The following is a 13,387-nucleotide window of genomic DNA, read 5'->3' as shown; positions in this document are numbered from 1 at the left end:
TAAATTTATGTAAGATTAAAATTAAGAATAAAAAAAATAAATAATAATAATAATAATAATAATAATAATATTTATTAAAATTAAGATTTAAAATTCTTTTTCACATCGGAATATTGAAGTTGAAACCCAAAGCGAAATAAATCACAAGTTCACTAATTTTTAAAACTTCCTATTTCAATAAAAAAACGTCATTATAATTCCACAAACTTTTTTATTATGTACGTGAAAAACAGTTTTTTTTTTAGTTTTTCTTTGTAAATAATAAATCTACGTGCCGGAAATTTTTGGACATAGTCTGTTTCGGTAAAACTAACTTATTATACTGAATAAGAAAAAATTTCACTCAGTCATTTCTCAGAAAATTAAAGCGGTTCACTATTGACGCTGGTTCAATGTAGCTCACTCTTGCCTACTTTTTCAATTAACATTAAGAACAATTTTTTTCCCCAATTTTATCAGAATTAGATGATTTATTTCTATTCTATTGCCTTACACTTTCAAGACAATACTTTCTTTCTTTTTTCGTTTTGACTTTTGTAAAAAGAAGAAATTAATTTTCTATTAAAATTCAATTTCAATAAAACTGAAATTTCTTTGGTTGCAGCAACAAATTTAGATAAAATTCTCAACCTTAACAAATATTGCATTTATTTAGCATTTAATTAGCATTTAATTAGAGTGAGAAATGTAAATGCAAGTCGTTGTACGAAATAGTATTTCATTCTGATTATAATTATTATATGTATATGATTGTTATTAACTTATTCGCTTTATGTTTAATCAATTGTGTCTAAACGAAAGTAACATATTTTAATAAAAACCTATTTTTTCATAAAATGAATTTCTGCTGTGACATTTAATTATTTTTTCATTTTTTATATTCCATTTTTAATGTAAAACTTAATTTGAAATTAAATGGAAAATAAATGGAAATCTGCAACCAAAAATAACAAAGTCCGACAAAATATATTTCTTGTTTTCTCTTCCTGGGACTAAATTTTTGCCATTTGAATTACTTAGATTATTTTAATGCTACAATGAGATCAAGTAATATTTTAATTCGAATCTTTAAGATCTGATTGCATTCGATTGAAAATTAATGTTCAACATTTTACACCATTATTAAAAATTATTGAACTAAGTACCAGCAAATGATAAAAAGTTGCTAAATATTCCATTCAGTTGTTGCCTTTTGTTATATAATTACAGTATTGCGTATATCTAATATTCGAAAAGTTGTTCTGATTACTATCGTCCAAGAAAGTCACTTTGATCCGTAACCAAAAAGTGAAATACGAAAGCCGCTTTTTTTCGATCAAATGTTGCTTGAGTTACTCTATTTCTTAACTGAGAATCATCTCGACTTCTTGGTGGATCTCGCAAAAATATTGATCCAAAGAGAGTCGCTGAAATAAATAACGGAATATAAGTTTTTTTGCACATTTTGTTTACGATAAAATTAAACAAATTTTCTAAATATTAATTTAAACAAATTAAAGCAAGTTATGGATTTTTAAACTTTTCTGAGAAAAATTATTTTTAATTGAATCTTTTTGTCACAATTTAGAACAATCTGCATTAAATAATAAAAATTAATTCAAAAATAAATTGTTACTTAAACAAAATTATCATTAAAAAGTATTATGTCTAAATGTCTGATCGTCTCATTTTTTATATATAAAATGGGTGACAAATAAATTATATCTGACACTTGAAAAGGATAAAAGATTTTGAAAAAACGATGTATTTTTCGGTGAAATATTAAAAATTTTAAAACAGAAGAAAAATACATTACCTAAAGTTTTTGCGTCCAAACCATTGTCTTGAGTGTGACTCAGAAGCTCTTTCATAAATGAACAAATATAAAGGAAAACTGTCCTTCTAATTTCTGGCAGTTGCATGACAATCTATTGAAATTAAAATATTCATAAACAATTTTTTAAAATAAAAAATTAGATTTCTACTTTTCTAAATTTTCAACTCGAAAGTTTGTTACAATAAGAAATAAAAGATAATTTAAATTTAATTTTTTACCTCCTTGCACTTCCAGTAATTAGTTGCAGTAGAAAAACATACATTATGATGATTGTATGGAATTATTGGTTCAGCAGTCGAATCTAAAAGAAGAAGTAAAGCTTCGGCTACGGAATGCACACCTCCAGCTATTTCCAAATGTTAAAGAAATATCTTTAAACAAACGAAATCTAAAAAGTTAATTTTAAATATTTTAAAAATTCATTCATTTATTTTTTTTAATTTTACGAATATGAGCAATTCCACGCCAAGTGATCATAAGAATTTTCGATGATTTTAGCAATATTAAAAATACTTTTAGAATTTGTTCCTTTTTATACATGGAATAAAAGTGTATAAAAGTTTTTTCAAAATTTTCAAAATTTTTTGAGTTACCTCTTAGGGGCCGTACACATAAGTGTGACATGGGGGAGGGGGGGGGGGTGAACTCATGTGTTACGTCACAATCTTTTAAATTCAAAGATTATAAGAAATTATATGTGACAATGTCACTTTTTCTAAATAAAACAAGTTAAAAATGCTTTAAACTATTTAATATCTATTATGTACCTGTTTAACATCTATTGGTATATTATTTATAATATGATAAAATAATATATTCTCTTAATTTGAATCAGTTAAAAATCATGGTTTTAACTGACAATCAGCAGTGACTGACTTTTTGCTTCTGAATCAGTAAAAAATAACAGAAAAATTATCCACAAAACACCGAAACTTTTCTAAATATGTATATTAAAGTTTTATGCTTGCATACTTCGAAAAATTTACTTGAAAAGTTTAGTTAAAATTGTGTAAAGATTTAAATTTCTCACTCCAATGAATGTTTATCGTCAAATTTTCTTAAAAATATAGCTTGAAACTTTCCTGAACATTTGAATTACATTTTCGACTATACTTTCGTGAAAATTTAAGTTAAATTTTCAGGAAAGTTTTGCGCTAAACATTTATTGAAGTGGGATATTTAAATCTTTACACAATTTTCACTAAACTTTGCATTTAAATATTTCGAAGCTTGCGAGTAAATCGATTTACTCGCATTTACAAAGATCTTTAATAAATTTTCAGGAAAGTTTCGGTGCTATGTAGGTAGTTAAACGTGACTAATTGAATCAATAAAAAAAAATTGTATTGAAACATCAGTTATTTTTAACTAATTGTCAGAAAAAAAATATTACTATTTGAATTAGTGACTGACTTTTTGCTTCTAAATCAGTTATCTTTAACTGATTCAATAATTTAGAGTGTAGGATATAATATATAATGTCCAATGTATAAAATTTACAGTGAAATTTACGTGTGTGACGTGACGTAGGCCCCTTACTCAAAATTTTGATCGGTTTTTCAAAAAAGGCACATAACTTTTTTCCTTGTTAACCGATTAAGATATTTTTTTTGTAAATATTGTCAATAAAGTAAAGAATACTCCCTGTAAATTTAATTATGGGACAACAATAACTTTACGAGAAAAAAAATAAAGTGCATGTATTCACTTATGGCGGCGTAAGATTCGTTTCAAATCACTCTACAGGTCACAATTCTTTACCAAAACACTTTTTTTTTTTCTAAATCTTCGTAATTAAATTCTCTATCGATCTCTCGAGCCTTATTTTTTGTTTTTAAACATTTTTTAAATAACAATAAGTATTAATAAAATCGTAAAATATATTTTTTTCAGTTTTATTGATTAAAAAAATTAATCAAAAAACCTATTAAAATAATGTTTGATTGATAAAAAATAAAAAATTATTTACCCGTGTGGAAAAAGCCCCCATCAAGCCCACACGACGTGAGGACCCCCGGCAGGGGCCGACGAGGGCTGATCCATGTGGGCAAATCTATGAGGGCCACACTGGGGGCCCGCATGGATTGCCCACATCATTGACTTGCAAAAATTTCTAAGTCCAAACTTCAAATAATTTTTTATTGCTTCAAAATTAATGTTTATAATGATTATAAACAATGAAAAAAACATATGGGTGATTCTCCTGAAAGGGACCCTTTTTTGGTTGAATTTCCAAAAAATCAAATTATTCTTTTTTTGTTACTTTTCTTTCATAAATAAGTTTAGAAAATGTTTAAAGATAAAAATATAAGTTGCGCAAAATTAATTTTCAGAAATAAGACCTCCAGGAACATTTTATTATCATGTGTTCTAGAGGTTAAGTATAATTAATTATAACTTTTAAATTAATTATTTTGTAAAAAAACTCGGTAGGAATATTTTTTTTAAATAATAAATTGTTATGTTTTAATTTATTGCACTTTTTGATTGTATATTTTATTTTTATTAAATTAATAATTTAATTTGAGGGTTAAATATTTCAAAACAATGATTAAAAAATTAAAAACAAACAAAAAATATTTTTTTACATAACAAAAATTAATGATTATAATGATTTTAAACAATGAAAAACACGTTTTTGTTATGGCGTATTAGTGTCAACAATGTTTTATTGAATCATTTAAAGCAAGTCAGCAAGTCACCTACAATAAATAAATAATTTTCAAGTAGGTCCCTTAGCACAGTGGTTAGAGCGAGTATATTTTTCAGTTTTTTATAGATTCGCTCATGCGATATTTTTTTTCACTGAAGAAACAAAATAATATAAAAAAACGTAACAATTTATTGTGTCTAAGGAATAAAGAAACAATGTTAATAGAATTTTATATTGGGACGAAAACGAATTATCGACGAATTTACGGCAAATTTTGTCTGTTCGATAGGAAAAAAATACATGTTTAATAACCAAGCCATGTAAAAACATGTGATTACGACGCTCTTTTTTTAAATTGTTTATTGCGTTACGTTGTACCAATTTTATGGATGTTATAAAAAAAAAGTGGTTAGAGCGTTTGTCTGGTAGTCGTAGGTTCTATACCCGCGTGCGTCAGATTTTTTTCTTTTTTTGGTCACAATTTAATTAAAAAAAGTAAAAATCGTTAAGTAACAATGTTATTTATTAATAACACAGGCCTACAAAATTTAGAATTTTGTCAGACCCACAAACGGGATAAGTGATTTCCGATGTAATTTGTCACCCTGAATCCAAAACTGGCAGCGAAATTGCTCTATCACGTCAGGATTCTGAGATATTCTAACCTAAAAGAGTAAAAAAGGCCATTTTTGGCAATATTCGACTCTCCATAAAATCTACAAAAAATTTTTTGTATCATTGGAACGAATTTTTAAAAAAGTACAATTATTCACCTTTCAAAATATTCTACACCCGATCCGATTCGACTTTTTTTTACTAAGATACAACAATTTAAAGTTTAGGTTACACGACCTAAAAACTGAAAAAAGGAAGAAAAGAATAATTGGAGAGTACTTTAACTTAAGCATCTGATTCTTAATATTTTGGGATCGTTGATTAGAAAACCGATGTCGGATTTTCAAAATTCAAAATGGCGGATCCAATATGGCGGCTGTCAAAATAAAAAATTGATCGGATTCGCTTGAAACTTTTTACTCGGGGCTTTTTGAGGTCGCTAATTACGAATCCGATGTCAGATTTTCGAAATTCAAAATGGCGGATGTAATATGGCGACATATTTTTAAAAAATTTAACGGAGTCGCTTGAAACTCCTTACTCGAGTGATTTCGAGGTCGCTTATTAAGAATCTAGTGTCACATTTTTGAAATTTAAAATTATTGTGGATCTAATATGGTATTATATGTTAGTAAAATCGAAAAACGTAAAATTCGAACATTTAGGGCATAATTTATACACTCTTTTAGTAAAGAAAATTAAAAGTTTTATTTTTCTTTATGAACCTTTACACATTTTTCTACAAAGGATCTTCGTATAGTTGGTTTCGTTTTTAGAATATAATACAGAATCACTCCTTTGCTTATATCTAGACCTGTAAATACATCTTTTCTCAATTTAGATATCTATAGGTGTGGAAATCTTTTTTTCAAGTACTCAAAAGACTTCGAATTTTACGTTTTTCGATTTTACTAACATATAATACCATATTAGATCCACAATAATTTTAAATTTCAAAAATGTGACACCAGATTCTTAATAAGCGACCTCAAAAACACCCGAGTGAAGAGTTTCAAGCCACGGCGCCCTCAACGATCAGCATGTCGTTTCCATGAGGGGCCTCGCCTGGATCACCCACATGGGCCCCTCATGGATGTGGGCGATCCATGCGGGCCCCCGGCGTGGGCCAACACCTCTTTTCCACACGGGTAGTTAAAAATTGTTATACAATAAAAAGTTATTATTTTGTCATAAACATTACTTAGGGTTAAAAATTTATATTTTTTCTTGCAATTTTTCATAAGTAAAGTATTCGAGTATAAAAGAAAAATTAAAAATGAATTATTTAAACATTGTTTAAACAATTTATTTTGTTAATTTTTTAATTTACTATAGTTAAAATTATAAATTCTTAGTTTTTCTCATTTGTGTAATTTTTGATAACTTAAACACTTAAGTATAATAGAAAAACTAAAAATGTATTATTTAACCCTTGTTTAAACAGTTTATAGTTTTCAACTTTTCAATTAATTGTTTAGAAAAAATTAGAAATTTCTAACCCAAATGAAACTTATGAAAAAAGTACATAAGAAACAGATATCAATTTTTTACCCTAAGTATAAATAGTTTATGAAAAAAATAGCAACAATTAATTGTTTAAACAATGTTTTAATAAATAATTGTTTTTTTATCATCAGTAGATATATTACTCATGAAAAATTGTACACACAACACACACACATACATACATCCGGACAATTGTTTAGGGTCTTATATAACATAGTAATTTTGTAAATTAAACGACTACAAAGCTTCCTCACGAGGAAGCAAAACATAAAGAATCATGTAAACGATGGTTGTAGTAATGAAAATAATAATAAATAATAATACGGGATTGAATTTTAATTAAATAAATATTTTTTTTAATAAAAAAATACAAATGTTTGTCATTATCAGAGAAACAATATTAAAGGGTCCAATTCTCATTGGAAGACAATTATTTTTCATTGTAAGTAAATATTTTAATGAAAGAAACATTTTATTTAAAAATAATTTTTATGAAACTTTAATTCAATGGAAATATCCTATGGCCGGTTTGCCCCACAGGCCCATTTTGAGAATAAATGTTTGTCAAAAAGAAACGCTTTGCAAATTCATCAAAGTTTTTGGTGGTAAATATTCCTGAGGTGTGTACCTTCAAAACCTAAGACCTAATATTTGGAAACATTACACGATTTTCTCAGAATTTCCTTAAGAAAAAATTCGTAAAAGTGTAGAAAAAAACTTAAAACAAAATTTTTGCTCCTTTCGTCGCATGATCGCAAGCTAAAACTGTCAGATGGAAAAAATAAGGTATACTAAACATGGTTGTTTTAGTAAACAACACTTTTTCCAATTTCGCCATTTCGGAAATATTGAGAGGGGTCCGGTTTGCCCCACTCTCCTCTAATAATAATTATATAATTAATAATTTTACAATTATCAAAGATTATTAAAATTTATCATAGTAAATTAAATTCTTATAAACAATTTTATTAGAGATTATCTAAATTTGGAAGAATTTCTCTAAGTTTTTTAAAACTATTGTTGTTTTTTTTAACAATTTTAATTGAAAATTTTGAAAATAATTGAATGAAGGAAATAATTATTTCCAACTTTTTAAAATAATCGTGTCTATTAACTAAAAATTTGATTATTGAATTTTATTAAAATTATATGGAAAATAATTAACTTACTAAGAAGAATTTTATTATTTATAAAAATAATTTATTTCTTGAGCAGAATTTTACTATTTCCAGGCCCTCAATTGAATTCTTGTAAAGAATTATATTAAAATTTTTTAAAATAATAAACAATAATAATTAATTATGTACTTATTAAGTGAATTTAAAAAATTGTTTATCTGAAATTATTCAAATAATAATAATAATGCACAATAATAATAAATTGAAGATGATGTTTCGCGCGCGTAACATTTGCTAGTTAGGGGCCGTTCATAAACTACGTCACACTATTGTGCATAATTTTTCCACCCCCCCCCCCCCCTACCCACGTCACAAATTTTACATGTTTTAGCGCCAATTTTTCTACAGAACGTCACAAAAAATGAATTCCACCCCCCCCCCCCCCCCCAAGGCGTGACGTAGTTTATGGACGGCTCCTTTGTTTTAATAATTTTCAGAAAGAAATTCAAGAATTTAGTTTTTTAAATGTTAAAATTCAATTTTTTACACAAAGGACCCCGCAGGAAATAAATTAGTTTTTAGTGCCAGTCGATTTTCTTATAAATTTTAAATTTCAGTTTGTGTTCAGTCTGAAGAAAATCGATTAGGACCTGAAACTAATGTATTTCCTGCGGGGTAGGATGACCTTAATAAAAAAAGTTATCATACAAAATGTTAAATCCCATTTAAACTTTAACCCTTCTAAAGCAAATTCCATCTTTTGCAAAATAACGGTGACCCTACTGGTGAACTGTAACTTTTCATGGTTTTTTTTCAAGTTTTTCAGGTGAAAAAGAAAATTAAAGGATGATTTATAAAAATAAGTATTTCGAGAAAAAAATGAGCAGTTTAATAAAATTTAGTTTTTGAAGGATACGCATAGGATCTTGACTGCCAATGTCCAACCAGTCTCTAATAGCTATAATTTCGCTGGGAACGCCTCGTTTTTCAAAAAGACCTGGAGTTTTAATTCCATGACGATACAATCGATCAACTAGAAGCCACACTTCCTTAGGCACGGCATAAGGTTCTTGTGAGGGGTTTTTATTATTTTCCTGAAAAAAACCGAAAAAGTTGTTAATTTCCATCTCATCATTTATATTTTTTCTTCTGAAAAGAAGAAGAGATTCTTACCAACTCCATTATCCTTCCAATAGGAACTTCTCTTATAGGAACTGGAATGTGTACTAAAGCTTCCATTGATGAACCGAAACAACTTCTCTCATAAGTACCTAAAATCAGAAGCAAGATAAATGAAAGATTTAAAAAAGTAACAAGAAAAGCAAACATTTTTTAAAGCTTTCAAGTTACCTGTTACTGTAATAAAAATATCTTTTCCACCTTCTAAATGTAAGACTAGTATATCATAAAGTTTATCCTCTCCAGAATTTAGTTTGCAAGCCGATCTTTTATCAACAAGGACTTTCAGTTTAACGTCACACTTTTCCCCTGAGGCGCAATAAAATATTAAATACATTTTATCAAATAAATCGTCAAGAATAGTATTTTATTTATGTATGTATAAATCGATCTTACCAGGTTCAATGAAACCAAAGTAAGGTTTTATTTTTAACCAATCTTTACAGTAACTGGTGTCGTCTAGTTTTTTAATAAATTCAAATTTAACTGGGACCTAAAGTAAAATATGAAGTAAAACAGTTGTTTAATAATTATAAACTTACTTAAAAGAATTTTTAAAACTAGAAAACATTATTATAATCTAACCTGACCAGTGTTGGCAATGATCAAATCTTTGCTGTGTGGTTCAAGAAATCTCAAAGTGTCAAATATTATCTCCGTAGCATCAACCATTACTTGAGGCAAGAATTCATTTTCGAGTTTATCTAATTTCTTCATTACTTCCTCGTGTGTTTTACGATACTTAACTCTATCTATTACGCTAATCTGAAATCATTATCATTATAGTTGCATTAATTATAAAATTAATTAAAGATTATCATCTTCTACTATAAAGTTACTAACAATTTTTTTCTGAACATTTGAAAAAATCATGAAAAATGTAAACTAGAGACTTGAATAAAAAATATTTACCTGAGAATCAAAAATGGCACTGACTGGTTTATGGTCGGATAATTTTAGTTTAGAATGACTTCTATATTCAACAGAGGCAATAGCCTCCCCTTTCCATAAAACACGATCACACCAAGCGGGCGCTCTCCCTTTTTCACTATTTAACAAAATTATTACATTCATTTCAGAGAAATTGAAAGAAACAATATTTTAATTTTCTCTGAAGAAAGCTGATTAACATTAAATGTATGATATCCATTCTATTCTTCAAAACACTAAGTACTTTGAAGAAAATTAAGCCATTTCTTTTTATTGGTGAAATAAACAACTTTTATATAGTAGGGGAGAGTCTCCAGTTGTGAGACGGGTTTTATTTTTGACCCGTAAATTGTAAACGGGTAAACGAAATTGTAAATAAAATACACCGTTTGAAAGGTAACAGAAATACGCAACTTTTATTAAAAGAAAGTATAGTGTTTCGATGAACTCAAAAAATTTTACGATACATTTTCCGAGCACATCGCTTTTTCAAAAAAAAAAAAAAAAAAAATGTCTCCAGTTGTGAGACACTCATTAAAAATTGCTAAAATTTAATAAGTTTGACATAAAACGTTATGTTTAGTAGAAATAATTAAATATATTAATAATATATATTATTATATACTGAATAATAATATTTATTCGCCAAAATATGACTATCAAATAAACACAATTTAATAGCTTCAACAAGAGCATTAAAATTGATTTCTTCTGAATCAATTGACTTTTTTCCACTTGACATGCTTGCAAAGTCGTATTTTTTATGTTGCCCAGATGGGTGTTGACACCGTCTCACAACTGGTGATATGCCGTGTCTCACACCCAGAAATTGGCGCTATTTTGAAAAAGGAAAATTAAATTATTTTCAACCGTAGATTGGAACAATGCAATATTGCATCACAAAATATAAGGAAAACACTAAAAGAAAATGCATTACATTTACCTTTTCTAATTAATTAACTTGGAAAAAAGTACTTTGCATTTATTGAAAAAACGCTTTTTAGTCGATTATCACACACAGTGTTGGTATTTATCAAAAACAGTTTATATATCCGCTTCAGCGTACACGAAAAAGTTGGCTCATATATAAACCAATCGGCTTTTTAATATTGCATGTTAAAAAAAATTGACTGTCTCACAACTGGAGGTGTCTCACAACTGGAGACTCTACCCTAGTTATAATAGATTTCAAATGAACACAATTTTTTAGTCATTAAAAAATTTAGTCTCTTGGAAAAATATTAAATCTAGAAATAAAATAAAAATATAAACAATCAATTTTCACTCACTCAGGCCTCGGATTTTATTCAGTTTTGTCACAAAAATTTTATTTCCCAATTTCTTCATCTTTCATTGATTTTTAAATTCAATTATTCAAAACTTGAATAATTTTATTATATAAATGTTTCTTTTTCACACGGATAAATTTTTTTTTTTAAATTTCAATTTAAACTCTTCTGAAATTTAATTATTTCTAAAATTTACAACTGTAAGTAATGCCAAAGTTTAATTATTTTCTATAATAACTTTTAACTAAACTTCTTCCCCAAAACAATTATTTTTTACAATTTTCCAAATGTTTTCGAGGATTCAATTATTTATAATACCTAATTGTAATTAATTCTTTATGGTTTTTTTCAAAAATTATTAAGATGAATTATTGAAAATTTTTAATAAAAAATATTGAAAATAATTGATTTTTAACAAAGTTTAATAAAACAATTCTTCAATTTAGTTCTTTAAAAATATTTTAAAATAATTTTTAAAAGTTAATTATGTTAATTAAAGTTAATTATATTTGAACTAGCAAATGTTACGCACGGATATTCAATTTATTATTTTATTTATTTATTTGTTTATACACCTGTCTTCAGCCTACATAACTTGGCTATACAAGTGTCTCTATACAAATTTCTCTCTGACAATTATTTCTTAAATACATTACTTAATACTAAATTTTGCGCCTACAGAGCGACTTGAAAATTAGGAGTACTCGCATTTGCCTGGACCACCCGTCTAATGGGTTTTCTCGCCAGTGGAGAGGGAAACTATAGAAAACCTCTCCTGAGTACAACCGGTTTATCGACAGTCGAGTTCTAATGGTGTTTACCGGAGGGACGCATGATTATTCCCCAAATGTCATTTTACCGAACTGCACTTTTGAGAATAGTCATTTTTGCGAAAAGCCATTTTTGCGAAATGTCATTTTTACTGTTACGTCAAAAACAAGAAACCTTTTTAAATATACCTAACGTTCCTCGTTTTAAATTAGTTTCATAAATGAATCTAATTTGGGATAAGGATAAGTCAATGAGCCTACTAAATGTACTGAGAGAATAATTTATTTAAAAACCAACAAGAAAGAAAAGAATTGACAAAATACAATGAGTATAATTGAGTTTAGAAAATCTTACTTTTAAAGAATAACGATTACTGGTGTTGCATGAACTGGTGGTTGTATCTGGTTGTCCGATCTCCAATGGTGTTGAGGGCTAGACTCAATGGGGCCTGTGACAGTTGTTCTTAATGGTTGAGTGTTGATCCTCTTGTTTACACTAATGAGATAGTGTATTGTATTTTGAAAATATCTGCTTTTTTCCAGACAGTTGTCGCCTCTTGAACAAATTTCGATGCTTCGAAATTTGTTATACTTCGATATAAGATTTGTTGAAACTTGGAACTGCGTTTCAATATTAGACTTTCGTTGATACTTGGGTTTATTTCCAATTTAATATTTTTTGGAAATTATTAAGTTGTACTTTAAAATACTGATTCGAACTTCGTTTCAAAAATAAAACTTGAAGAAGTAATTCACTCGTTGATGATATACTCTTTACACTAGAGCAATACTAGATCGATGTGTTCAGGTTGATTCCCAAAAAATTACTCTCTCTACTGAAGATGTTATGAGGTTGGCTTTCAAATTATTACTCTCTGTCTAAATGAAAATGCTTGCCCTTTTTATATTAAATTTTCATAACTGTAATGATCCCGAAAATTTGTACACGTGCTAAAATTTGTTTCTCCTTTTGCTAGTTAATAGCGAAAGAACTTATCTTTGCATTGTCGATTTTTCCTCCAGGAGATTGTACGCATCGCCTTTTGTTAAGTTTCTCGGCGTTTGTTGTTCACCTAAGCTTCTCGGGGTTTGCTGCTTTTCCTCTCTTTCGTCCGGCCTACGTTTTAGAAGGTTGTCGAATTGTCGCTTCATCGTTATTCTTTTTACATGAGTAATAATATTACTTTCCTTTCTTGGATTGTTACAGTTTCAAAATACATAGTAAAATACATACAGTAATCAATATGCAAATAATATATGACAATAGAATACAATATTAAAATAAAAAAATGTATAAAATATAATACTAAAATAGAAATGTGTATAAATAATAATTACAATATTTTAATAGAGAAATATACTGAATATAATGCAATAATTAAAATATAGATTATAAGAGTTAAAAAATATATATAGGGTAAGTGTACCAATTGCCGAGGGTGTTCCATTTGTCGATGTTACCATGGTAATAACCAAAAAATATTGTCTTAAATGTCTCATTTGTTTGTTTA

At 27.6% G+C, this 13,387-nt stretch overlaps 1 protein-coding gene across 3 annotated transcripts in view; it reads right to left on the bottom strand.

Annotated features, from left to right (window-relative positions):
• Positions 1-450: 450 nt before the first annotated feature.
• Positions 451-13,387, bottom strand: part of LOC122509962 (inositol polyphosphate 5-phosphatase OCRL) — a 49,201-nt gene continuing 36,264 nt past the window's right edge. For all 3 annotated transcript variants that reach the window (XM_043624315.1, XM_043624316.1, XM_043624317.1), the window contains exons 11-19: positions 9,800-9,935; positions 9,473-9,652; positions 9,284-9,380; positions 9,059-9,196; positions 8,882-8,979; positions 8,625-8,802; positions 2,035-2,162; positions 1,796-1,907; positions 451-1,406 (exon numbers count right to left, since the gene is read on the bottom strand). In XM_043624315.1, the coding sequence (XP_043480250.1) occupies positions 1,249-1,406; positions 1,796-1,907; positions 2,035-2,162; positions 8,625-8,802; positions 8,882-8,979; positions 9,059-9,196; positions 9,284-9,380; positions 9,473-9,652; positions 9,800-9,935 (1,225 nt within the window). In that variant the 3' untranslated portion in view covers positions 451-1,248. The remainder of the gene's footprint in view (positions 1,407-1,795; positions 1,908-2,034; positions 2,163-8,624; positions 8,803-8,881; positions 8,980-9,058; positions 9,197-9,283; positions 9,381-9,472; positions 9,653-9,799; positions 9,936-13,387) is intronic.

Source organism: Leptopilina heterotoma, unplaced genomic scaffold (genome assembly GCF_015476425.1).
Source record: "Leptopilina heterotoma isolate Lh14 unplaced genomic scaffold, ASM1547642v1 Lhet_65, whole genome shotgun sequence".
Classification (NCBI taxonomy): domain Eukaryota; kingdom Metazoa; phylum Arthropoda; class Insecta; order Hymenoptera; family Figitidae; genus Leptopilina; species Leptopilina heterotoma.
The sequence above is the reverse complement of the archived record's forward strand: the minus strand, read 5'-3'. Positions and strand labels throughout refer to the sequence as shown.